Source organism: Columba livia, chromosome 3 (assembly GCF_036013475.1).
Source record: "Columba livia isolate bColLiv1 breed racing homer chromosome 3, bColLiv1.pat.W.v2, whole genome shotgun sequence".
Classification (NCBI taxonomy): Eukaryota; Metazoa; Chordata; class Aves; order Columbiformes; family Columbidae; genus Columba; species Columba livia.
The window spans coordinates 68,084,937-68,111,733 of NC_088604.1; the positions used below are offsets into that span (position 1 = coordinate 68,084,937).

The 26,797-nt window shown below is 41.0% G+C and overlaps 1 protein-coding gene across 8 annotated transcripts; it reads left to right on the forward strand.

Annotated features, from left to right (window-relative positions):
* Positions 1 to 1,358: 1,358 nt before the first annotated feature.
* PPIL4 (peptidylprolyl isomerase like 4) lies at positions 1,359 to 26,769 on the forward strand. 8 transcript variants are annotated; one of them, XM_065057446.1, is made up of 14 exons: positions 1,359 to 1,510; positions 2,515 to 2,582; positions 6,106 to 6,170; positions 7,924 to 8,041; positions 8,564 to 8,638; positions 9,890 to 10,032; positions 10,379 to 10,475; positions 11,896 to 12,012; positions 13,778 to 13,902; positions 16,272 to 16,338; positions 17,168 to 17,279; positions 18,793 to 18,889; positions 19,525 to 19,663; positions 25,342 to 26,769. In XM_065057446.1, the coding sequence occupies exons 1-14, from the start codon at positions 1,441 to 1,443 to the stop codon at positions 25,564 to 25,566; spliced, it is 1,518 nt and encodes a 505-aa protein (XP_064913518.1). In that variant the 5' UTR covers positions 1,359 to 1,440; the 3' UTR covers positions 25,567 to 26,769. The 8 variants fall into 8 exon arrangements, with proteins under 8 accessions (XP_064913518.1, XP_005507692.2, XP_064913520.1 ...); XM_065057445.1 differs by having other exon boundaries at positions 1,419 to 1,546; XM_065057449.1 differs by lacking the exon at positions 1,359 to 1,510 and adding an exon at positions 1,628 to 1,956.
* Positions 26,770 to 26,797: the final 28 nt, after the last annotated feature.

Below are 26,797 nucleotides of genomic sequence, written 5' to 3' on the forward strand. Positions count from 1 at the left end.
ATTGAAGTGCAAGGTATGAGTTCTTTAAGTAGCAAGTAAATAGTTAAACTTCAGTCAGCATAGGCTTGCATAAAACTGATGTACTGCTTACATCCCTCTTAAAGTTTCAAAGTAATAAGTGTAATGTGTACTATAGTGCTTTCTTCTATCAATAACTGCCATTCAGGATGGCTTAAAACCAGCCTTGAATCAATTCAGGATTGATGTAGAGACTGGGAATAAGCACACAAAAACAATACAACACTGCAAAATGCTTGATGATAGCATAAACAGCTTTGAAGACTAGCACACTGTGGAGGCAGAAATCAGCTCCCCGCAGTGCAGATCTTGGTCCCAGGACCAGACCACTATGTCTTCAGGACCATCACGCAGCAGGATAGTGGTGAAGAGTGGTTAAATACCCTTCCTGGCTCTTTATAGGGATGCTGTTATGTATCCTTATGTATCCTATGTATGATACTACTCTTGCTGCTTCTTAAAGAGGAGATCCTGCTCTTAACAACCTACGTGCACTTCTTTGTACTGTCCGCTGTGCACTCCTGCTCCCCCTGCCTCCCCTTTGCTGATTCCCTTTTACTGTGCAGCGAGTCAGTTTGGGTCACTAAACTGGCAGAAAACAAATTCAGCAATAAAACAATAAATTGTTTCCCATCAGATTAGCGACTTGAATCAATTCATTGTGCAGTGAGTGCCAGAGTGTGATCCGGAAAGAGGTGAAGACAGTGCAGGCCGTAACAGCAGCTCTGCGCAGGGGAGCAGGACCTCTTGCTTTGCCTTCGCATTAGGACAGCTGGAACACGTGAGACCGAGAACCACCACGCTATGGCATGAGTTGGAAGGGAGTAAATTCGATTTGCTGGTCTGTGTTTTCAGTGTTGCCCCCAGTACCATAGGCTCCAGGCAAATACTGGGACTGCTAATAACTTCATAGCCCTCTAAATAATAACTGTGAGGTAAAAGGGGTTTTATTTGACTATGTAGCATAAGCACGCACCGCCCTCAGTGAGCACCATGCTCAAGAGCTGAATGATCAGCCTCAAGACGCCTGCTTTGCCGGAGGAGTTTGCTCCTGGGGGTGTCTCCATTTTCTGCTATCCCCTTCAGGAAGGGCTCCTGGGTCCTCCACCCCGGCTGCCTCCCGCCCTGTCGCCGCCGCGGGGAAGAGGCGTCGGGGCGCAGCCGCACCGTATTTTCCCGTAGCCCCTGGGCTTGCGAGAACCAGAGGAACCGGGCGCGATAGTTGGCTTGTTTGATCCCGAGGATGTGAAAAGCTTCCAGCGCGGAGCTCTCCCTGCGCGCCCGTGGTGCCCGCCGTCCCCACCGCCCGGGGCCTGACGGCGAGCGGCAGGGCCGCGCTGCCTCCGCGCCAAACTCCTCCGCGCCGCCAGAGGGCGCTGAGCGCCGGCGGGCCGCGCCGCCGGGGGGAGGCGGGTGGCGGCCATGGCCGTGCTGCTGGAGACCACGTTGGGCGACCTGGTGATCGACCTGTACACGGAGGAGCGACCCCGCGGTAGGAGCGCGGCGGGACGGGGCCGGGGAAGCCGAGGTGGAAACCCTGAATAAAACGCCGGAAGGGCTGGTGGTCGCGTCCGCCCTCCGCGCCCGGATGGCGCCTGACCCGGTCAGGAAGTGCCGGCTTTTAACCACGCGGCCTTGCTCATGGCGGCCGCTGTGGCGCTGCGGTGGGGGGGACGCGCCGGTCGCTTCCCTGCGGCTCTGGGGGCTGCGAAGGTTCCCGAGGCTTCCCGCCGCTCGGGAAATGGGCCATTGGGCGGCCCCGAGCGCTGCCCGGCGGCGCCCCCGCCCCTGGGAGCGGGCCCGGCCTTTCGCTCGGGTGTCGCAGTTCGAGGCTTCGCTGCCGGCGCGGCCTCCTCGGGAAGCGGTGTCAGTCAGGGCAGCTTCTCCCAGCCGTGCTCGGCGTGTCACCTCGGGTCTCAGTCCCGGGATTAGATCCCAGTGGGTGCCAGGGTCTCCGTGGCCGTCAGCAGGCCCCGCGGGCTGCTCGTAGATAGGTGTTTGAGGGACTTACAAACATCACGTACTGTTGATAAGTTGTTTGGTTTTGGTTTTTGGTTTGGTTTGGGTTTTTTTTTTGTGTGTGTGTGTGTGTGGTTTTTTTTATTCGTTTGTTTTTTCTATTACGCGTTTATTATATGTGTAATGCATGGTTATTCAGAAAACTGAGACAATGTAATATATTCTAAATGGAAAAGCAACTGTGGTATTGTTTCTTAGGTGTTTGGAAGAATATCGTGGAGAAAAAAATGCACGTTTCTGTATAGGTAGCTGTAGTTAGGGGTCTGCATCGCTAGAGGTAGGCTTGAGGGAGGCAGGTGTTACCTGTGTTACTTCTCCTTAGAGCATTTCTCGCAGTGTTTATATTATAGGTTGTATGCTGATAAATCTTAGCACAGTCTGCTTTGAACACACTTTTTCACACCTTGAATATACGTTACATTTGTACTTATTGTATCTGGGATTGTCATTAGTAAATGTTGATATAATTTCTTACAGCTTGTCTGAATTTTCTGAAGCTCTGCAAAGTCAAGTACTACAACTATTGTCTTATTCATAATGTCCAGGTGAGTATTCTCAATTTTTTTTTTTTTATGGTTGAGGGCCCAATATGCAGGGTTGACCCTCATCTTAGGGAAGTTTGTAGTCTACCTGGAGCCCGGATCAAGGATATAGCTAGAGAGCTCCCCAAACTGGTGCACCCGACAGACTACTACCCGCTGCTGGTCTTCCAGACAGATGGGGAGGAAGCTGCTTCCCGTAGTCTGAGGGGAATGAAGAACGACTTCAAGGCCTTGGGAAGGATGGTGAAAGACTCAGGGGCTCAAGTGATCTTCTCTTCACTCCTTCCATCTTCAAGTAACGATGTGGGATGCAATAGGAAAGTTCAGTGTCTAAATGATTGGCTCCAAGACTGGTGCTACAGGCAGGGCTTTGGATTTTTTGATAATGGTTGGTTTTATAAGTCACCAGTCCGGACAGTGTCAAGCGGGAAAGGTTTATCTCGCAGGGGCAAAAGGATGCTGGGGCAGGAATTAGCTGGGCTCATTTGGAGAGCTTTAAACTAGGCTCGAAGGGGGATGGGGTTGTAGCTGGGCTTGTCCCAGTGGGGCAGCATTCTAAAACTGATGAGGACCGGGTGGCCTCCTGTGCCCCTAGGGAGAAATTGGTGTGCTCTGCTCGCTCCCTGAAATGCCTGTACACCAACGCGCGCAGCATGGGGAATAAGCAGGAGGAGTTAGAATCCTGTGTTCGGTCGGGAGATTATGATCTGGTGGCAATTACAGAAACATGGTGGGACAGTTCACATGACTGGAATGTGGTCATGGATGGCTATGCCCTTTTCAGGAAAGACAGCCCAGCCAGGCGTGGTGGTGGAGTTGCTCTCTATGTGAGAGAGCAACTACAATGTACTAAATTCTGCCCAGGAGTGGATGACGAGCGAGTTGAGAGTGTATGGGTCAGGATCAAGGGGCAGGCTGGCAGGGGTGACACTGTTGTGGGCGTCTGTTACAGGCCACCAGATCAGGCTGAGGAAGTTGATGAGGCCTTCTATGGACAGTTGAGAGTGGCCTCACAGTCACAGGCCCTGGTTGTTGTGGGGGATTTTAATTTCCCTGATGTTTGCTGGAAGGACCATTCAGCCAGCCAGCCACAGTCCAGGAGGTTCCTCCAGTGCATTGATGATAACCTCTTCATGCAGATGGTGGAGGAGCCGACTAGGAGAGGTGCACTACTGGATCTCATCCTCACTAACAAGGAGGGTCTGGTCAAAGCAGTAAAGGTTGAGGGCTGCCTGGGTTGCAGTGACCACGAGATGGTGGAGTTCAGCATCTTGGGTGGCAGGAACAGAATAGCAAGTAGAATTGCAACCCTGGACTTTAGCAGGGCTAACTTTGGCCTTTTCAAGCAATTGCTGGGGGAAATCCCATGGGCAAGACTGCTTGAAGGAAAAGGGGCCCAAGATAGCTGGATTGCATTCAGATATTGCTTCTTCCACGCTCAGGATCAGAGCATCCCCACACGAAGGAAGTCAAGGAAGGGAGCCAGGAGGCCTGCGTGGTTGAATAGGGATCTGTTGGGTATGCTCAAGCAGAAAAGGAGAGTTTACAGGTCGTGGAAGCAGGGGCTGGCCACTTGGGAAGAATATAAGGCTGCTGTTAGAGGATGTAGGAAGGCAGCTAGGATAGCCAAGGCCTCCTTAGAATTACAGCTGGCGAGAGGGGTCAAGGACAGCAAAAAGAACTTTTACAAATACATAGCTGATAAAACTAATACCAGAGGCAATGTAGGCCCACTAATGAACGGGGTGGGTGCCCTGGTGGCAGAAGATACAGAGAAGGCAGAATTACTGAATGCCTTCTTTGTCTCTGTCTACTCTGCCAGAGGCTGTCCTGGGGAGCCCTGTACCCCTGAGAGCCCGGATGAAGCCAGGTCAATGGAGGAGTTTGCTTTAGTCGATGAGGACTGGGTTAGGGAGCAATTAAATAGTCTGGACATCCATAAATCCATGGGTCCAGATGGGATGCATCCACAGGTGCTGAGGGAGCTGGCTGAAGTCATTGCTGGACCGCTCTCCATCATCTTTGCCAAGTCTTGGGAAACGGGGAAGGTGCCCGAGGATTGGAGGAAAGCAAATGTCACTCCAGTCTTAAAAAAGGGCAAGAAGGAGGACCCGGGTAATTATAGACCGGTCAGCCTCACCTCTGTCCCTGGGAAAGTAATGGAACAACTTATCCTTGGTGCCATCTCAAGGCATATCAAGGATAAGAGGGTCATTAGGGGCAGTCAGCATGGCTTTACCAAGGGTAAGTCATGCTTGACCAACCTCATAGCCTTTTATGAGAATGTAACAAGGTGGATGGATGATGGCAGAGCGGTGGATGTGGTCTACCTTGACTTCAGCAAAGCCTTTGACACAGTCTCCCACAGCATCCTCACAGCTAAGTTGAGGAGGTGTGGTCTAGACAATAGACTAGTGAGGTGGGTTGCAAACTGGCTTAAGGAGAGAAGCCAGAGAGTGGTAGTCAATGGTGCGGAGTCTAGTTGGAGGCCAGTATCTAGTGGAGTGCCTCAGGGGTCAGTGCTGGGGCCAATATTATTCAATATATTCATTAACGATTTAGACGAGGGAATAGAGTGTACTATCAGCAAGTTTGCTGATGACACTAAGCTGGGAGGTGTGGCTGACACGCCAGAAGGCTGTGCTGCCATCCAGCGGGACCTGGACAGGCTGGAGAGTTGGGCAGGGAATAACCTGATGAAATTTAACAAGGGAAAGTGTAGAGTCTGGCATCTGGACAGGAACAACCCCAGGTTCCAGTATAGGTTGGGAAATTACATATTAGAGAGTAGTGTAGGGGAAAGGGACCTGGGGGTCCTGGTGGACAACAGGATGACCATGAGCCAGCACTGTGCCCTTGTGGCCAGGAAGGCCAATGGCATCCTGGTGTGTATTAGAAGGGGGGTGGCTAGTAGATCGAGAGAGGTCCTCCTTCCCCTCTACTCCGCCCTGGTGAGACCACATCTGGAATATTGTGTCCAGTTCTGGGCCCCTCAGTTCAAGAAGGACAGGGAACTGCTGGAGAGGGTCCAGTGTAGGGCAACGAAGACGATTAAGGGAGTGGAGCACCTCCCGTATGAAGAAAGGCTGAGGGAGCTGGGGCTCTTTAGTTTGGAGGAGACTAAGGGGGGATCTCATTAATGTTTATAAATATATAAAGGGTGAGTGCCATGAGGATGGAGCCAGGCTCTTCTCGGTGGCCAACAATGATAGGACAAGGGGTAATGGGATCAAGCTGGAACACAAGAGGTTCCGCTTAAATTTGAGAAAAAACTTCTTCTCAGTGAGGGTGGCAGACACTGGAACAGGCTGCCCAGGGAGGTTGTGGAGTCTCCTTCTCTGCAGACGTTCAAAACCCGCCTGGACATGTTCCTGTGCGACCTCACCTAGGCGTTCCTGCTCCAGCAGGGGGATTGGACTAGATGATCTTTTGAGGTCCCTTCCAATCCCAAACATACTGTGATACTGTGATACTGTGAAGTTCACAAACATGAAAGCAATATCTTATGTGTTCTGCTTTGTGACAGAGGGATTTTATTATCCAAACCGGTGACCCCATGGGAACTGGCCGTGGAGGGGAATCAATATTTTGGTAAGTAAAACTTTTGTGTTACTTAATCGACAGAGAAGTTGTGTAGGAGAATAGGGGTTCCAGTTAGATTGTCTTCAGCTCTCTTGGGGTAAAATTGCTGGAGGAAGGTAAGAATGTTGATACGTAAGCCTCTCTGGTTGTCATACCTAAATGCTTTCTAATTTCTACTCTGCCTTTGGCCATTTATATTTTTTTATGGACAGTATTCTATCTCTGACCTTAGAAGTGAAGTTGCAACTAACAAGTTGTACATAAATTTCGGTTTATTTAAAAGTTAGCAAATAACTATAGGTTTGGTTTTCTAGGAGAAGTATCATAACTAAGTGCTCTGTAGAAGGCAGAATCATTAGCAGTTTGTTACTACTTTTTATTTCTGTAACAAAATGTATTTAACTGAGCAGGAGGGGAATAGAGAGGCTATACTTGATTTCCTCTGTAAGAAAATAATCCTATTGCTCTGAAAATTTGAGTTCATTTTAGTCACGTTGAATGTGTATAAGGAAATAACTTCTTCCTTGTTTAAGATGTTTTCAGTGGTCATGCACATAAAAGTTGAAATCATTCAGAGAGCTAGGATGGAAGTTAGCAAAGTGCATATGTTCTATATGATGCCCTTGAAATTGTTACTAAAAGTAGAATGAAAATTGCAGAGCAGAACTAAACCTGGAGTGCTGCAGAACGCAGTATAGAGAGATCAAGAAGTTTGAGCAGAGGCAGAGTTGCTAGACCAGTATCAACTTTTGTAAGTCTGGTCTGTCAGAGCCTCTTAAATACAAAACCTTAAAAACCTGGATTACATGGATCACCACTCTGGTGATCCTGGAAGCACTGTAATTGTGCTAAGCAGATGCAAGTCTAGATAGGTAAATTTGCCAGTCTGAGCTCTCTCTGCACGTGGGATGTTCTGCTCTTTTGTAAGGACTGGTCTTCTGGGGCTCTTTGGTGTGTCAGATAGGGAGGTATAGTGTGCTGAGACAGTGGCCAGTTCTGTTGCACTACTAGCACAGTTTATCTGTGACAGTTTGTCTTTTCTATGTCTTCATTACCACTGATGTCCGTGAAATTGGAATTTCTGTTCTTGCTACCCAGGAAGCTGGTGCGGGCAAAGTTTAATTTGAATCTTCTCTTCATAGAGGTTTACACACCTGCTCAGCAAAATGTTACTATATTTGGGAAAATGTGTGTATTGACCATGCCTCTGTCAGTTATGGAGTGAGACAAAAGGAGTGATGTCAGGGTTAGGCTTGAAAAATTAAAAATAATGTAACAATTTGCTGTACCCCGTATATCTCAAATTACTATATGCAGTCATCTATGAGATGAACTAAGTCTACACATAGTTTTAGTGACTTTTCATATATCTTGGAGGCGAAATTTGTCACATCAATGATTGTTTTTATTGTGTGAATTAACTTCTTATGAAACCTATTTATCAAAATATGCATTCGGTTCATGCCTTAGAAAAATGTTATATGCTACGTTTAAAAACATAAATACCACCCCTTTCACCCCCCCCCAAAAAAGCCACTATGAAGTGCCTCAAAGAAAAATCTGTTGTTCCCTGTAATATAAAGTGAATTATGTAAGTGTACAGGTCCATAAAAATGTGCATGGATGCAATGTCAATTCTGCTTTTATTTGAATTCCAATGTAAAATTCTTTAAGATGTTTTATTTACTGTTTCACAGCATTCTTTTATCTCACTTTTAAAAATTCCTTTGCCTTGTAACATATTTGTTATATATATTTTCAGTCAACTGTACGGTGATCAAGCTAGATTTTTTGAGGCAGAAAAAGTACCAAGAATTAAGCACAAGAAAAAGGGAACCGTGTCAATGGTGAACAATGGCAACGATCAGCATGGATCACAGGTCAGCATAAAGTGTTGGAAAGCCTTGGTACACATCTGAATAACTAAATGAAAATTCCTTGAATTTACGAAAAGGCACAACAATGACAGCATAATCTCAATAGCATCATCTTGTAATATGGTTAAAAGGCATGTAAAAAAACAGCCATAGGTAAAAATAGTATTTTGCATAGTGTCCCGGGTGCCACTGGGTACATGTTTACAGACAAGAAGGATGAAAATGCTCAGATTCAAATCCTGTCCTAGATTAATTTTATAAATTTTATTTGTTTGAATTCAGACCTCTTTTTTTTTTTCTTTGTTTATTTATTTCTGTTAATACCTTGATGTGATTTTCATAATTTATAGAATGGTAGTTAAATGGAAGTGAAAAGTAAGGAAACTGGATTTTAAAAGAATCTTAAAACTTTCTGGTTATAACTTCATGTTAGTTTCAAAACTGAAATCATAACACAGTGTCCTCTGTATGGTTATGTAAAAGTGTGCACTAATAATACAATGTAAGTTTGCTGTTTTATCCCAGTGCTGTTATAAAAGAATTTTTGAAAAGTGGTGGTGTTCCTTGCTGTTCCCTGTTGCCATGCACAAAGTTTTTGCTGTAGGTATATTTAAAGCTCTAGTCTCATAGAATGATCTTATTTCTAAATTATTGTTTTAGATGCATTGTCACTTTTATATATTAAAATGCCTCATTTGTAATATCCATGTTTTGATTGTAGAAAGAGGGTTTTTTAATAATGGAAGAGCAATATAAACTAAGATTTTATTCTGGCTAGAGTTTGTAATGTATGGAGTTAATTTTGCTGCTTCCTTGCATTGTATGTATAAATTTGTTTGGGTGGGAGGTTTAGGAAGAAGCGATGATGCTTACACTTACATTTGAGAATACAGCCTTTTAGCATATACACAGGTGTATGGGAATTAATGCAGTTCCCAGGAACGTTATTGTAGCTTCTTCCTTGGAAAAAAAAAATCTAGTAAGGAATTATGTGGAGTTGGCTTACAGATACAATGTAGTTTAGTGTAACCTGTACAGAGGAGTGAGATGTTACCAGACATATTGTAAAGGGTGGACATAATGGTTGTGTTTTGTTATTTGTGCATATTTGCTTCTTCCTCCTTTGTTCATTACCAAGTGTCCTTGGTCTTTGATTTGTTACCAAGTGTTCAGTTGGTATCAATTTTGGTAGCTTCAGTTCTGTCCCAAAGCAAATCACCTGATTTGTGTTAAGATGCATTTCAGTGCTGGGTTAAGCTGATCTAACTCATTGCTTCTGTGTTCTAGTTCTCTCGATGCTCCTGCATCCTGGGTTTGGGGAGAAAAGGGTTTTTGAGGGAAGGGAAGGTAGAACTGTGGAAGCTTTTGCCAGAATTGTGAAAATGCACCTGCTGAGTGCAGTTTGATGAACAGGTGATTTGAGCTCAGCTCACTGCTGTTGGGAAGGGTACTCTTAAACTTTCTGTGCTGGCTCTGCCTGCCGCAAACTTTGCTGATCTTGCTCCACAAACCTAACTGGCAGATAACTTGTTGGCTCTTCCTTGGCCAGTCTTTTCTGCGAGATTACTGAGTCAAACCCATTCACAGGAAGGTCCAGTGAACCAGTGGTGCAAGCTCGTGTGCAGGGAGGCTTGCGTGAGAGTCTCTCTTCTTTGGGTAGAGGCTGTGAGCTGTCAGTTGGCTCACCGTGTTCTCAGTGCTCATGGAAGAAGACTAACCTCCCACAGAAGTTAGGAAGAGGGTTTTTTTCCCCCACTGATTTCACTGAGAGTTGTGCTTCTGCTAAGGTAGAACTCAAGCCCTGAATTTTTCTGTTTACTGTTACTAGTGTTGTATATTCTTTTTTTTTAGTTTCTTATTACTACAGGGGAAAACCTGGATTACCTTGATGGTGTGCATACAGTATTTGGAGAAGTGACAGAAGGCATGGATGTATTGAAGACAATTAATGAAACCTTTGTAGATAAGGATTTTATCCCGTATCAAGATATCAGGTGTGACTGCTTTTAACTTCCCTTTTTGAGGAATATAAACAATCAAATTATTCTTTTTTTAGAAACAAGATTAGCATAGCGATATCAGGTGACCTATACATGGTATCTTAAATACTCTTCTATTCCACTGTTATTGCTAAAATAAATAGCTACTAAAATAAACAATTGTGTAAGAAAATGTGCAGCTATGTTGCCTTTACGCAAGCATCAGTGCTAGTATTTACAAGCATACGGTATGTTTGGCTGTTGGGGATGTAACTGAGAATCAGCGGGGCTGGTTTCCTGTTACTTGGGTAAAGAGTTTTATTTGCATGTGACTGCTGATCTTGATTTTGTTTTCTGTAAGGATAAATCATACAGTAATTTTAGATGATCCATTTGAAGATCCACCTGGCTTATCTGTTCCTGATTGCTCACCGGAACCTACCAAGGAACAGCTAGATGTGAGTGCTTACAGTAGCTTCTTGGGGAAAAACTGGAAGAAATAATTGAATAAATTTGTCCCTATTAGTGGCCAGCACGAACTTGATAAAAATAAGAATTTTGTCTTTAAGACTTGTCTGTCAAATCAGAGTGCACTATTTTTAGTACAGGAGGATAAGAGATGCTGCTGTACCGTGCCAGTTTGAATTCCGATATATGAAATGCTTGTCTGTTATTGGGGGCTATTGCTGTGTTTAGTCAAATACAGCTGCTTAATCAGTCAAGAAAAGAATAAAAAGGTGACTTGGGTGCTCTCTCCTGTGACTATGGTGGAGTTAAGTTTGAAAGTCCTAGTTTAGATTTCTAATTACAGTGTAGATAAGCAGATCATTCAGAGTATTCACCTTTGGCATTACTAGTTTTTTGTATTCTCTGGTGGAAGACAAAAATATAACTAATATTTATTAATATTAAAAGTGTCTATTGCTGTTTCCCTTTTAAATGTGGAATAGTCTGTGTTTCACTGAAAGTAATCTTGGTTATTCTTTGAGTTACATCTGCAAGCATGCATATTGTTGTGGTGTATTTGTTCAGACAGAAGATAAAAATGTAATGGTAATTATTCATAACATACTCATAGCATGCAGTTATGGAGGTTGCTATGTGAGATGATCTCCTTGTGTGGAAACAGTTGTTTCAAGCAATGAATAAATTTACTCCAAGGAATATTGGTTATTTTTAAGCTTAATAGATATAATTGCAAGATTGGAATTAGGCTTGTCTGCACTGTGTTTAGTCTCTGACATACCTTCAGATATATTAAATGGTATAAGCAGTTTAATAGCTCACTGCCAATGTCGTGCAGATTTGAAAGCTTATACTTAGTTTTCTTCCCCCCAGCCTGTCTGAAGATACACCTTTTGGTGTAGAAATGTCTGTAAGAAGGGCAGCATTCTAGAGATGCTGATGAGGAAGAAAATTAAGCCTCAAATCCTACCTAGATGTAGATGTATAAAAATAAAATTCTTGTTGTGGTATACTGTATTTAATAGTTGAGTCTTATTAGACAACCACAGGTATTGACACTGTTCCTTATCTTCATTTCTGGTAGATTAGAAATGAGTTAATGTTTGTGGTGAGATGTTGAGTACGAGATGGGAGTATAAAAGAACTCAGACTGTCTAGCTGAATATGATTCAAATTGGGTCTGAAAGTTCATACATAGTTCATAGTGCCTGAAACACATGAGGATAACATCTTCTCTTTTTTAATCTAAGTGGGAAGAACAGAATTAAAGCCCAGTTCTGCAGAGATACAGTGCTTAAGCATTTTTCATGTCTTTGGGAGTGAGGGGGGAGGTAATCGAAGCAACATTTGGAAAGTGATAAAGAATTTTTGGCCATGGCTTTGTAATAAATAGCTTTTTCTTTAATTCTTCAGAGTGGCAGAATAGGAGCAGATGAAGAAATTGATGATATGAAAGGACGGACTGCAGATGAAATAGAAGAAGTTCAGGCAGAAAAAGAAGCAAAAACTCGTGCCATTCTCCTGGAAATGGTGACCATCTTTCTGTATTTACCTTTTAGGTGTTGCTCCTATGTGTGTGCCTGTTATATTAAGCCTAGGAGGATCTCTACTGTTTATCTTGAAATTGCTTATCTGATAATGATGTTGTGGCTCAGAATCTCTGCTATTAAATGTCTGTGGTAGAATGAAGGAGCCGAGTATGAGCACTGGAGATGGTTTTTGGATAAAACCAGTGATACTTCATTTTTAAAGCCAGGATTAAAAATGAACCAGTGTAGACTTTATCAAAACTTGCTGGAAATGCATCCAACTAAAAAACGTATCATACACAGTATGCTGCTGAATGTCTTTAATCCTGGAAAAGGTTTAGCACATGCAGGAGAGAGCTGAGCTAATTTGAGATAATGTCTTCCCAGTACCTGTATTGGCACTGAGATTGTGTTATTAATGTATGTAATGGATGTTTTCCATCTGTGGGATTAGTTGAATTTAACACTGCTTAACTTTATGTTCTTCTTTCTTAAATACAATGTTTGGTAACTGCTGACAGTTGTAAACTCTGTATAGTAACAAAAATTGTGAAAAGGCTTTGAAGTCTTATTTTTTTTTTGAAGAAAACAAGCAAAAAAGCACAGACACTGTTGAACAACTAGCAAATTCAAATTGATGGTGAATAGATTGCAGTGGACTAATACCAAGGTCATTCCAGATGTGGCCACAGTGTTGCAGAAGATCTGCAGGTGTGGGCTCTTGTTTTGCAGCAGCAGTGGGGCTAATGACCTGTTTTCCAGATAAGGTTAGCTAAAAAAGGCAAGTGGAGTATGTGGGCCAGTGCAGTAATTTTCAGTGAGTATTGCTGAGTAGTGTGCGATGGGGAGCTATGTTACTTAAGATGAAGAGATGGAGAACTAAGTGTACTGCTAGTTACACTGATTCGAAAAAGCCCAACTATTAGTTCCGTGTTCTTTTGTCAAAACAGTAAATTTCTCGGAGAATGTCTTCTGCTTAAACTCTTTTTGCGTTCTTTTTTGTGGAATTTGCTTCTTACTTGTGTTATTTTCTTCCTTTCTGTTATCTGATGTGCATTACCTTCTTGTTACCGTATTAATTGGAAGACAGAGATAAGTTGTTTAAAATATCACTAGTCTTTCGACCAGGTTTTAAAAGTAAGTGCTACATTTCAATAAGAGGAGGTATGTGTATTTGCATTTTTCCCTTGTAATTTAATTTGCTGTGTCCAAAATGGGAATTTTGATCAAAGGTTGCAAACATGAAGGTTGTTTGTGCTGTAAACAAGTCTTACTTATAAGTCAGCATGAATGCTTTTTCCCTTCTATCTGAACGAAGTTGTGTAATTGCAACTGCTCATCCTTATCAAGCTGTCTGAAATTTAAGCTGTTGCCAGATTTCAAGAAAAGGCAAGTTTATCTTAGGTGCAGACAGAGACTAGGGAATGGATCCAGTCCATTTTTGTTTTTATAACAGAGTGGCTCTAAAAGTACGCTTTCACCTTTTAGAACCGCGTGTTTGTTATGTTATGAACAGGGAAGGCAAGGTAGATATTTGTGACTTCCATGAAGTCCCAGTGGTGGAATTGCAAATAGATTATCGTTTTTAGGTGCTATGGAAAACACTTTTTTGTGACATTGAGTAGGAAAAACATTTAATAATTTTTGATTTTGTGATAGGAGTGTGTCTGAGATAATTCAGAAGATCTGTTGCCAGTGTGCTTGTGGCAATAAAATGTATAGAGCTTTAGGCAAAAGGGATTAAAGTATCTTTCCATATGCCACAGGTAGGAGATTTACCAGATGCAGATATCAAGCCACCAGAAAATGTACTGTTTGTTTGTAAACTGAATCCTGTGACCACAGATGAAGACCTGGAGATAATATTTTCACGATTTGGTCCCATTAAAAGGTAATTATTGTAAAATAGAAAAGAAAACCTTTGTTGAAACTGAACTTGGTTCCCGTCAATCTGTTCAGGTTTGGCTGTTAAGTAGTAGTCTGGCATCTCTAGAGGTTTATCCTGTGCCTGCATGTATTTGGATGGAGACCACAACAATGGTGATACAAATTCAGATCTAGCTGGGTGAGTCTTCTGTCCCAGCAGTGGTTTTACGTGAAAGCCTGGGGAAGTGTAGGAGTAGGGAAAGCATTTGATACTATCTCCAGCCTCCCGTCCTCTCCCTCCTTTCAGCAGCTTTTATCTCAGATGCTACATGAGCTTGGATATAGTTTCTGGGTTTTTCTTTTCCATGGGAATATGCATGGTTTGGGGATAAAGCAATAAACCTTTCTGGCATTGGATATATTCCTTGTTAAGGTGTTCCCTGTGCCTGCTGCCTTTTTCAGTTGTGAACTTGACTCCTAGTAGTTTCAGTTGGTTCCTCTTGGTACTGGTATCAAAAAACATGACAGGCAGTGAAATCTGTTGTGAAACCTACTGTCCTACACCTCTCTATCCTATACCCCCGAGTCATCTGTTTTTCTTGCTAAGAGTACCGGTATACATACATCGGTATACATATTCTATGCTTTCTAGGGGAATTTTCCTTACCTTGTTTTCCTTTTCTCAACCTTTTCCTGTTCTTTTGTTTTCATCTTGAGAGGACCAGAGCGGCACAGGGTATTAAAGAAATTACAGATTTAGAGTGGCATAGTGGCTCTCAACTCCTTTTCTAGTTAATATTGAAGTTTTTTTTTCTTTTTCTTTGTGTGTGTATGTTTTTTTGGTGGTTTTGATTTTTTGTTTTTTGTTTGGTTTTTTTTTTTACTGTGCACAATTAGCATTCTTCCCCCATGCTCATCTTGTTGCGTTTATCTATGTTGAATGTCATTTACTATCTTGTTCAGATGGTCTCCTAAGAACTTGTCTGCAATTTTTTCCATCTTTATTTTTGCCACCTTTAACAGCTTAGTATCAACAGCAGACTCTGCTGATGACCTCTTTATGTTCTCAGTGAGAAATGAGTGTTTACTCTTACCTTGTCTTTCACATGTTTGTCAATGCAAAGATGTTTCTTATGCCATTGCTGCTTAGTTTCCCCAAAAGCCTTTGGTGCAGGAGTTTATTAGAATTTCCAGAGGAATTTTGAAAAACTGCATCAAGTAGAATATCATCCCACATAAGCATATTGACTCTTTCAGAGGACTTAACTGATTTATTCAGATGGTTGTGAATAGGTCCTATTTATTCAGTTGCACGCTGTCTCTGTTCTGCATTTAGTTGCTACCAGCTTGTATAGTGCTGGCATATGGGCCAGCAGGCTTCCAGCTCCTTCACTAAACTGTCTGTGTGTGAGCAAAATCAGCATTGTTTGCCACTCTTTCAACTCCAACATGATTTCTGGATGTCCTGGGGGTTTCTTATACTTTTTTTTTTTCCTCCATCAGTTTGTTCAGTACCTCTTCTGCAGCGCTTCCACTTTCAGATAGATTCTCTGAATAATCCACAAAGAAAGGTTCAGGCACAAGGTTCTTACCTTCTTTCTCATTGATGGCTACTGCAAAGAATTTATATAGCTTCTATGCATAGCCTTGTTTTCTCTCTCTTTTTTTCTTTTTCTTTCTTTTCCTGGCTTGGTCATCTTTTGGATCATGTCCCCTAATCCTGATTTGTCACTTCTTCAGTACACAAGGGGGAAGTCTCACCTTATTAAATCTCACCTTAATACTTCATTTCCTGCCCTTGTTGCCTGTCTGACCTCCTTCAGCATCCTGTAGTCAGAATTCTCATGTCATACAAGAGTTTGATAATACTGATGTATTACTGTATTGTTCCCATTTTGTATCTACTGATTCAATACTTAGGCTTCTTATTTTTGCCCAGTGAACTGTCTGATAAGAAGATGGTTGCTAAAGAGGTGGTTGTCAAGAAGAGAAAGTTTTTCACATGGTGTCTGTTTAAACTTTCTCTAAAATGACTGAGAAAACAGAATGTGATATTTCTTGTCTTTAGTGAAATGCAAAAAACCAACAACAAATAGTGTTGGAAAACAGATCTCTTGTTATACACTTTGTATTAACCACTTGCAAATTAAGTGTAACAATTATTCAGGTAACGCTATGTGCATTTTTTTTGTGTGCAGACACCTTCACATCAGTAGAGGTCTCAGAATCAAGTGTTATACCTTCAAGGTGTTTTTGTTGTGGTGGGGGTTGTTTTGTTTGTTTGTTTGTTTTGGGGGTTTTTTAGCTGTTATTCTCCCTTTTAAGCAGTGCTTCCCTATCCTATGTTTTTTGCTTCAGCAGCATTGACATTTTAATTTCATATAAATTTTTCAGCTGTGAAGTGATTAGAGACTGGAAGACTGGTGAATCTCTTTGTTATGCTTTCATTGAGTTTGAAAAGGTATGTTATTTTGGTATACTGTATAGAGTCTGCTTGTAAATGTTCATTTTTGGTCTACTTCCATTAAGGAAAAACAGTGAAATCTTCAAGTGTTGGGTAGCTAATATTGTTCTCTTACTGACTGAGTTATAGAAGTTGTAGGTCCTAATCAAGACAAACATTTAAATCTTTCTCTGTTCAACCAAGCAATACACATACATTTTTCTTAGTTTGTCTTGAAACCAGTAGGAGGAGAAATGCATGCCATTTTTTTCCTGGAGCACTTTAGGACTTTGAAGAGTTAAAGAAGGGAGTGCTAGGAGAAAAAAATAGGCATGCTGCATGAAAGAAAGGAGGGAGTCTGAAAGAAGGTAAATAGTGTCCTATATTGGGCTTGTAAATGATGCTTGCTTTAGCATTGTGGTGCTCTTACTGTGAGGCTGATAGTAAAAGTTCTTGTGATGGTGCATAGTTTCTTGTTTGCTAATCTCTCTAGTCTGTGAGGAAGACTGGAAAACACTTTTCTTTAGCCTAGTTATGTATTTAAAATGGAGACTTATTAGCTGTCCTTTTTTTCCTTATTTTTCTGGATGTTTTACATGTGCCAAACACTTAGCTGGATTGTCGGATTTTTAAAATAGTGAAATGAACTGAAGAAATGGAATTTGAAGTGTTTACATTTGGACAAAGAGTAACTTTATTTTGAAATGGCACAATGCAAGAACTCTGCTTTATGGAATTTTAGAAAAAAATGTATGACATTAAGCAGCTGAATTTGTGTTTGAGCTCTTCAGTGAATATTTCTATGAAATAATCATGACTCAAAATTTTCTGGAAACATTAATATCAGGAGGAAGACTGTGAGAAAGCCTACTTCAAAATGGACAATGTGCTGATAGATGACAGACGGATACATGTAGATTTTAGCCAGTCTGTTGCAAAGATTAAGTGGAGAGGAAAAGGTAGGTACCCTTGCGATTCTTTGGCTCTCATAATTTATTAAGTCTTAACTTCTAGACTTTAAGTATTATATAAAGAGAAGCAATTGTTACGAGTTTAAATCTTCTCATCTTCAGGGATATGAGTTTTCCTGGTACTGTAATAAATAGAGCAACACAGCTGCTAGCTCTTCACTTGTTCCATATGAAAGAGTAGAACAGTTTACTACTGCTGTTGTATTAATGTTACATTACCATGGATTGCCTTTTTATCAGATGTATTTTTGCCAGTAAAGTATTTGTTCCTTTCAAGTTCTAAAAGAGGTGGTTTTTTGATATTACTTATTAAGAAAATAATACCCAGTACATTGTTACTTTCTAGTTTCCTTATTCGCTGTGTGACGTTTGGTTGTATACAAGAAGAAGTCAGTATTCAGGCCAGGGATTTCCCCTCTTCACCTCCTCTGGGTCAGGCATATTGCATAGCAGGCTGTATTTTGTAAAACCCAGATGTTGGAGGATGTTTGGGGAGGTAAAAGATGGCGGGGGGGGTGGTTACGGTGCTTATTTAGTTGTTGAGGATGTGAGGAAAACTGGAATTGGAGAGGTGACTGCATTGCAGTGGTGACGTTCTTGTGTGTTTGCCTAAAAATGCAGTCAGCACTCAACTGTTTGCCCTGAGGCCTAGTTGTGGACACTGAGGTACTAGAACTTGTCCTGCACAGAGCTGAGATGACTTTGTAATCTATACCATACTCTGCAGTTCATCCTGTTCTAAGTGACTACATGGAAGACTTCTCTTTATCTGGATAATTTAAGTCTAAATTGTGCTAAATATTGGAAAGCTAACTGTATTGTCATCTTGTTGTAGTTATATGGTACTTAAAAATGTCCTTCCATCCTGAGTAGCCACTTCTGACCCAGCCAGTTCATATTGCCATTTTAAGTATGACCATGAGATGGCAGCACATTGCTGTAGAATAGTTTATTAATATGTGAGCTGGAACTGTCAAGTGAATAGTTGGAAAATGAAATTTGTCATGCCCGTCTTTAATCAAGACATGTCAAATTTTTTTATAGTTTCCCATTTGAATTCCAAAGCTGTAGCTGGCTCAGGTTTCTCTTTGCGCAGCCCAGAATAAAAAGTCATTTAATAATGAGAATAGTCTGTAGACATTCATGGTAACAGAATTGTAAGTAGTATGACATAGAACCTGTAATCACAGTTGGGCTAGTTGCTAAGTCCTGCTTGGTGATGCTGTTCATGCATTGTCTCCACTGGACATGAGTGAGAAGAAAGCCATATGTTGGTTAATGGCATTTGCAAGCAAGAGAAGGACAGAAGACCACAACTTGTCCTGCTCTCTTCTACTCTTACCCAGATGTCAGTGTTGTTTCTGGAACTGTATCCTGCTATGAATCTCCCTATGGTTACAGAGAGCCCTTAAATTCATAAGCAGAGCGTAGTCATAGGTATGGATCTTGTTTGTTTGTTTGTTTTCAGTTGACGGAATTGAATATATTTTTCTGTGGACAGGTGGGCGGTATACCAAGGATGATTTCAAAGACTATGAAAAGGAACGTGACAAATCTTCAAAACTTGCTCTGAAAGAGAAGGTAAAACCAAAGCAGGAGTATCCTTTTCGGTTCAAAGGATTTTTTTTGCTCTAAGTACAGTTTATGAAAACAGCTTGGAAAAGACTTCTTAAAGCTTGCCAAGTAGGTGTTTCACTGCTGCTTCATACAACCATTTGTTGTTTGACATGGAATTACACATTTTTCATGTTTCATTTGATGACTTTGATGAACTTAGTTAAATCAGAATGTGCTGTTTCACTTCCATGTTGTGTGCAAGTAATTAATGTTCCCAGCCCAGAGCCATGGAATGACATGTGGCGTAACAGAGTTGTAAGTAGTTTCACAAGGGACCTGCTGCATCCAGAATGAGACCATATTAGTAACTAAATCATGCTCTATGATTCTACTTTGCCTGTGATGAGCATGAGAGAAGACCACAGCTTGTTCAGCTGTCCACAGGCAGGAAAGGAAGGAGAATTGGGACCTGGCTGTACTGTTTAACAGCACAGAATTCAGTCAGTTTAGCACACGGAGTTTTTTCAATGTGTATGATCCTGTTCTAATTGAAATATATACTAAGTCTTGGTAAACCCTGGTCTGATAAACATGGGTCTGTTTCTTGTTTGCTTTCTGAGCTTTTATGTTCTGCTATTTATTAAGTAACAGGTCTGTCCTTAACCAACACTATCAGTACTAAGTATGACCTTGTGCTGGATGAGGATATAGAAGAGTCTCAAACGAGTCAGTCACACTTGGCTAAAAAACAGAAGAAGAAAAAGCACTACCACTCTGAAGATGAAGAGGATGACAAGAGGACCAAAAAATCTAAGGTACTAACCTCTTTGTGCATTAACTTGATACCTGTTTATTGTTCTAATAAGAGAAGCCAGGAAAAAGAAGTCTGATGTTGGACTGAGGATATGGTGTGCAAAGTCCCATGAAATACAGCAGTTGTAAATGTACAGAAGGCTGATGTTAGTATCTGATTATGAAAGAGGCTTTCCAAATATTTGTGGACTTTTGAAGCTTGGCACATCTGAATGGCTTTTTGCCAAAACATCCTGAAGAGGCATTGTAGCCTGTCATAAAGTAGGAGATCTTCAGCACTTTGAACCTGTTTTTCACATATCCCCACTCATAAGCCAGTAGTTAATCATATTTAATGAATGCAAACTATTTCTCATTTTCTTGCCAGGCTAGCATGTGTTGGCTTTTTCCCCCATGGAATCAGACACACAGTCTTTTTGCATTATCTTTTTTTAGTTTTCCTTAACTGTTTTGGAAGCCTTTTTGTAAAATCTGTATGCAGGTTTGCTTGCATCTGTATTGTGCAAGCATACGGTGCTGTAGGACTCGGACTGTGGAGGAGATCATCAGGAAGCAGTATCTCTGTTGTTCCTTAGCTCCACTACAACCTGTCAGGTCAGCATTCTCATGTTTCTGTGAACTTGGAATAGTCAAGATGTTGATGTTTCATGGAAGCGCTGTCTGAAATGATAAAGTGGAGGGTTAACCAACATTGAAGTGTGTGAGCATTAGGAAGAACTGAGCTAAGCTGAAAAAAAAACCCCACAACCCAAACCCCAATATTTATAGTAAATAAAGCCATTTTCCTGGCATGAGTTTTGTGTGCCGCTTTAAGTTCTGTGTACAGAGTGTGTACATGATTTGGTTGTTCCATTGCATTGCTCCTTGCTGTGATACTAAAAAAAACTGAGCCCCGTTGCTCATTTGTGGTACAAGTCTTTTTGTCACTCTTCGTATCCTAATTCAGTTGGGATCGTTTGGGTGGAGGGAAGGGGCCTGTGCAAATAATGGAAGTCTTTATTGGAGCATCTACCTACAGGAGGACTGAATAAATGTTGGTTTAGACTTCCCCTTATCTTTTTGACTCATTGAGACAGATATTTCTGGAAGTAGTCTTTGTTCTTGATGGTTCAGAAATTATACGTGTGAAACTGTCTGGTTTTGCATTGTCAGCAGAGAACATTTTAAAATCCAGGAGATGTCTCAACCCCTGCAGGTCATACAAGTGCTGGCAGCAGTAGACTGTTAACCTCTGTATAATTGTTACAAGTGCACTGCAAGACACATTAGCAGTGGATTTCATAGCACAAAAACGCGAGCTTCGTACTGTTTCCAGGCTCTGGAAATTAGTGGTTTCTAGTGATTGACTCTGATGTCTTCTTTGTCTCTATATCTTTTTGTGATTTAGTCACCTGCTCCTATTGTGATTTGTTCCTGTAGTCTACTGCTTCTGTATTCTGGTATCACCTTCTTTGCCTCTGCTTTTCTCTCTGCTGCTCACCTTTAGCTGTTTCAGTGTAAATAGCTTACCCTTCTTATGTCCAAAACCACAGGTGGAGGCTTACGCTGCTGGCAAGCAACACAATTGCCCCTTGGAGCTGTGAAAATGAATTTATGTGAAGAATCTTTCTCTGTGTCTGTATTTTAATATTCTTGTTAGTGTGTATTGTATAGTATGTACATACTGATAAGTATGTAGTCAGTCTGATTTACAGATTCAATAAGTGTCTTGGGCATGGCCCTTTCCAAATGAAATCTGCAAACAGCTTAGGTGACAAATCCCATTTAGCATATGCAAAATGAATGGTAGCATTTTTAATATAGGCAAACAAAACATTTTCCCTTAACCCTGTTTTGGAAATATTAGAATATATTTGAGGTAAGAACTTTAAAACAAAAGAACAGCAGACCTTCTTCAACTAGTTGGCCAAAGATCAAAGTAGCCATGCTTCAGACATAAACTTCCACCCTGAGCCGCTAGTGTGGAACAGATTAACAGAGAACAGAGTATTATAATGGGAAGTTCTGGCAACTGAAACCTTTTTGTGCTGCCAGCTCCAGCTATGACTGAAGGGGGTTTATTTTCTTAATAGTTTCCATGATGTTGACATGTTTGTCTGTTCTCTTGCTGGTTTTTCTTTAGTATATTTTGACTCATCCTTTTCTTAGTCTGACACCCCTTTCCTGAATCTTCAGCCTCTGTGTTGTTGTTCTAAGAGCATATTTTTGAATGTTGTGGTGTTTCACTTAATTCCAGAGGGCAGAAGGGGTAGGGTTGTGGCTTCCTTTTGGCAGGTAACAGGATGTGGGTCTGGAGCAGGAGGCAGCTCTGCTGTGTGGGTTTGTGAATGTGATTTGGTAGAGTCTTTTTTGAATACAGATCACGCTTCTGCCTGAGATACATACTATGTCTTTGTTCCCTTTCCAGTTTTCCTTGTGTTTTTTGGTTTCTTGGAATTTTATTTTTTTAAGATAACTGGATCAGTGGAGGAGTGTTACCTATCCAATTTCTGAGACAGGGGCTTCCTGACTTCCACGTTTCTGTAGTGTATGGTTTTGTCAAAGATATTGATTTTTCTGGTTTTAATTTCCTGCTCTTATTGCTTGTTGGACACTGTTCTCTTTATATTCATGGTAAAGTTTAATCAAAATCTCCCTCCTGAAAAGGCTGTCTCTATTTGTTTGCTCCTTTTAACCTGTATCTAGTGGGCTTAATGTATGTAGAGGTGGCTTATTTGTTCTACTTTTGTGGTCATGGTATTTCTAGCTGATTTACCTGGAAGTGCAGTTTGGCAAGCCATGAACTTCCAGAGTCTTTCGCCCTTTTTATATTTCTTTCCTCACGTGTGTTCACCAACACAGTGCTGGATTAAGAATTGGGATGGTCATCACTTATTCATTGACTGACAAGGGGCTGTGATCCTGGATTGAGAAATCTGCACTTCAACAATAAGAGAGCCTCTTTTTAAGTAGGAATCTTTTTCTTCATCTTCCAATGGGAAAACAACATGTTTCTGACTTGGATAGGGCATAGAAGATTTGATTTCAAAATACTGTAGTAATTTTAAGTGTTTAAAAAATTGAATTGTTTTCTCTGCCAAAGGTTTTAAAAAGTTAGTCTTATTTAAGTGGAAAGGTAACTGATTTTTGGGGGGAGGAACTAAGATGCAATTAATTCTACTAATTTAAATGACTACCTTTTTTTCTTTATTTAGTGATCATATTAAGTACTGTGACAACCTTTTTGTGGCATTTTCAGACTTGCCCTGTGGACCTATACTCTAAATGCTTCTGTGAAGGTCATTGTGCTTAGATGGCTCCATGCTTATATGACTTTTTTAATCCTTTCAGTAAGTTGCCCTGCTCTGTGTCATTCAGCGTAGACTAGTTATCTTCACTTTCGAGTCTTCACTAACCTGGGCCAGTAGCCTGTCTCCAGTGTTGGCTCAGTGGATTTGTCAGCTAAATGCTGTTCTGCTTTCCTCCTGTTTCTCTTTGTGCTGGAAGGAGACTTCAGCAACAAACTAGCTAGAAAGCAGCAGTGCACCAAGCCCACCATCCGTGTTTTTTACCAGGATTTTTTGTCTTGTTCCTCTCTACTCCACCACTGTTTTTTCCATCTTCTGGTGTTTACTCAGGTCCTTCCATAAAGGGGCTTGAAACCTGTCTTGTTCAAACAGATGGAGACTGAGGCTTTTGGGTACAAGAGTAGTATGGCTGTGCATCATTCTGAAGATGGACAAACTTCTTATGAATAGCTGGAGTCACCACTCCTTTTTGATGGAATCAGGTTTTAAAATCTGTACTGGAATAGAGGTTTGACAGTAAAGATGTGAAATAAGTATTTGTCCACCAGTGAGATTACTGTAACCAACAGTAGCAGAAATTTTTTTTAAACTATCCAATCTGTGATTATTGATGTGTGTATTGGTCCAGGAGTTGCTTATTTTAACTCCAGTATTTCAGCGTTATCTACGTAATTCTAAAGGTGATGTTTCCTCTGGGAGTTTGCTCTGGGAACCATCCTGATCACTGCCTTTCTGCATAAAAATTCTGCTTCAAGTAGAATGTTTCTCCACCATTCTTTTAAATAAGTTTGGTTGTTTGCACATGCAGTGTAGGTTTTAGCCATACAATTGCGAATGCTACTCTCATAAGTAAGTATTTTAAAAAATGAAAATTGTATCTGAAATGAAGAAATAAATTCTGCGTAATTTAATGCAGGCATTTTTCATAGTTCGTAATGATCTGTGTCTAATAGTGGTGTTACTAAAATCCTGTAAAATGAATAAAATGGTATCTGTCTACTAGAGCGTACAATGATACTAAACTTGGAAGTGATCATGCCTTCAAAACAAGTGCCGAACACCTTCTCAATAGCAAGTTGTATATGCATCTTTCTGCAGGATTATGAAGCTCCTTTTGAATTTTGTTTTGCTGTATATCTTAGTTGAATAATCAAAATAGTAGCAGTCCTTGAAAACGTTAGTTCACATGTTGTGTATTAAGAAAATCTATTTAGAGTTTTAGAGTTCAACTTTCTAAGTGATCTTTATCTTTTTACTTTTCAAATTGCCATGATGCTAGGGCCTGTACAGGTCTTGAAGTCTCCACATAATTGTTCTAGAATGTGCTGTGTCTTAATCTTGTTAGTGTGACATTTCACAATCTGTGTAATTAAGCCATCTTTCCTTCATTTCCTAATGCAGTGTCTCAGTGTCTGCTGGGTGCAACTAGTGAAGTAGGTGTTCTACTGACAGAAATTCCTCCTTTGTTACATAAACCCCATTTGTCTCCAGAGCAAATCTGTTCTATGTGCTGAGTCACTCAGCATTCTTGGTGATGATATGCAGAAAGCCTGGGAAATTTAAAAATTTCCCCATTTTTGGCTACCTGAACTTGCAGCATTTTTTTAAAGAGTTTTTGTGTGTGTGCTGAAACACCATTACCACTTGTAGTACAGTGTTGGTCTCTCCTTTTTAGGCCATTTTAAATCAGGTAGACTTGTACCCGTTAGGGTGTATTATGTCTGTGTATGAGTGTATCCTCGTGTATTTTTCTTTATGGGTCATACCCATCAGCCTGCAAATTGCAGCTAATTTTTAATTACCTAATTGTCTGACTGATTCCCCAGGTTGCCTTTTCTTGCAGACTTTTAGCTTCAAGGAAGTAAAATAGTTTGTGTGCGTGTGTGTGTAGTTTTGGTCTTTGTAACAGTGTTGTTCATTTTTCCAAAGCCTAGAATTTAGACCATTAAGGGTTATTACAGGCAGGTCTTAAAAAGTGTTCTGCATCTTTGTAGCACTGGAATGCTTGTGGGGCTTGAACCAAAACCTATGATGGAAATACTTCCATTGCTTAGATAAGGAGTCAAAATCCAAATCTAGCTTTGAAGCTTGTGTAGTGCTTATTGAAGAGTTTGATACTATCCAAGTTGAATACCTGCTATAACTGTTTTTTGCTAAAGTTCCTTAGGAAATACAAGTAGTAGCATGCTTGGCACCCATGCTACAGACTTATCATCTTCATGTAGCTACAGTGGGGATTTTTTAATGTGTTATCTTTTTCAAATCATGGATGTCAATCTATTTCAGGTAGTACCAGCCTTAGCTAAGGAACCAACCATGCTTGACTCTTTCCTAGTTTTCTCCATGTCTTCGTGGTTGTCTGTAACTGCACATCTATCCAATTCCTCTGACAGGATTCTGATCGAAAACATGAAGGAGAACGCTGTAGAGAGAGGATGAAGAGTGAGAAGAAAGACAGGCATCGGAGTCGCAGCCGATCTCAAGAGAGAGACTACACGTACAGCAAACAAAGAGACAAATACAAAGAAGACTTCCGAGTAAGAGACTGGGATAAAAAAGCACGCAGAAGCAGAAGTCCTAAGAAATCAAAAGACAAAGAGAGGTCCAAATACAGATGAAGGACAAAAAAAAGAGGGGAACTCAAATATGTTAAAATCTGTTTCTTCCAGCGTTTCCAACATTCTGTCACATGGATATGCAGTTACTGGATAAAAATAGTTGCCTTCTGTTGTCAGCTTGGCCTTATAATTCTACAGATGCCCAGTGTCTGACTGTTGGAGTAAGCCTTGATTCCAGAAAGGTTGTTTCAATAAAGTATTACACTTTAGTGAAATGATTTGAGTCTTCGATGAGGAATATTGTCTAAAGTTTTTTGGAAACATAAACATGCACTAACAAGTGAATTGCCTTTCTCCCCTGTGAAGAGGTTTGCAGAACGTACCTCCTTTCTACTAGGAGGTTGTGTTTACCTTTCAGCACTTTCAGATGCTATGGTACTGAGAAGGCCTGGGGAGATAGAAATGTGCTGTGCACACTCCTTCCAGAAAGTGAGTAGATACCATTTGAATATGAATACTCAAAACTCTTTTTTCCTTCCTTTAAAATTAAGTCATTCTGGTTGGTTTAGTCCTGTCAGCTCTGTTTGTTGGCACCAGTGTGCAGCAGTGGTTAAAGGCACTGAATTGCTGCTGTGCTGCCTGCAAGGGCGATGGGAGTGCTGCACTGTAATCAGTAGCACCTATTTGCTCACTTATTCACACAGATCACTTGACCTTGTGGCATTGCTGGAGGATGACCCTCAAAACTGAGATTCAGTTGGTACTTGGCCCATCTGGCTTCTGTAGTGTCAGGGGGATTGAGCTGCTATTCGTGTCAGGCAGGTTTTGTTGGGTGGGTAAGAAAGAAGACAACGGTCACTAGTAGAATTAGCAGAATAACAGAATTTGTAACTTGCGTTGTACTTGCCAAAACTGACGTGGGATTAATTTTCAGGTTTTGTGGCAGAAGGAGGTAATAACTCATAATCTATAGAGGAATGCAAGTGGTGTTATCAGGGCCTGGGTCCTAGTGAAAGCTGACGGGCTCTTAAATGTCTGGCTTGCTCTGATAAACAAGACCTCACCATTTAAACAGTGTTAGCCAGTATGATACATTCTAAGAACAAGTGTGTCGTCTTCTTTCTCTCTAAAGAAAGAGAGATCTCACATTGTTAGGAAGGGAGGGGAGACATGAGTAATAACATTTGTCTTTTCTTCCCTTTCATGAAATGTGACATCTTGGAGGCATTCTGCTTTGATTAATAAATTTAATTTTTTTTCTTTTGTGATTGTGTTTTTTCTGCAATATTTG

Bases quoted from the DNA above. Each gene is read 5' to 3' on its own strand.
- PPIL4 (XM_065057445.1), top strand. From the start codon at position 1,441: ATGGCCGTGCTGCTGGAGACCACGTTGGGCGACCTGGTGATCGACCTG. The intron at 6,171-7,923 runs GTAAGTAAAACT...ATATATTTTCAG, and splicing joins GGAGGGGAATCAATATTTTG to TCAACTGTACGGTGATCAAG. The intron at 12,013-13,777 runs GTGACCATCTTT...CATATGCCACAG, and splicing joins GTGCCATTCTCCTGGAAATG to GTAGGAGATTTACCAGATGC.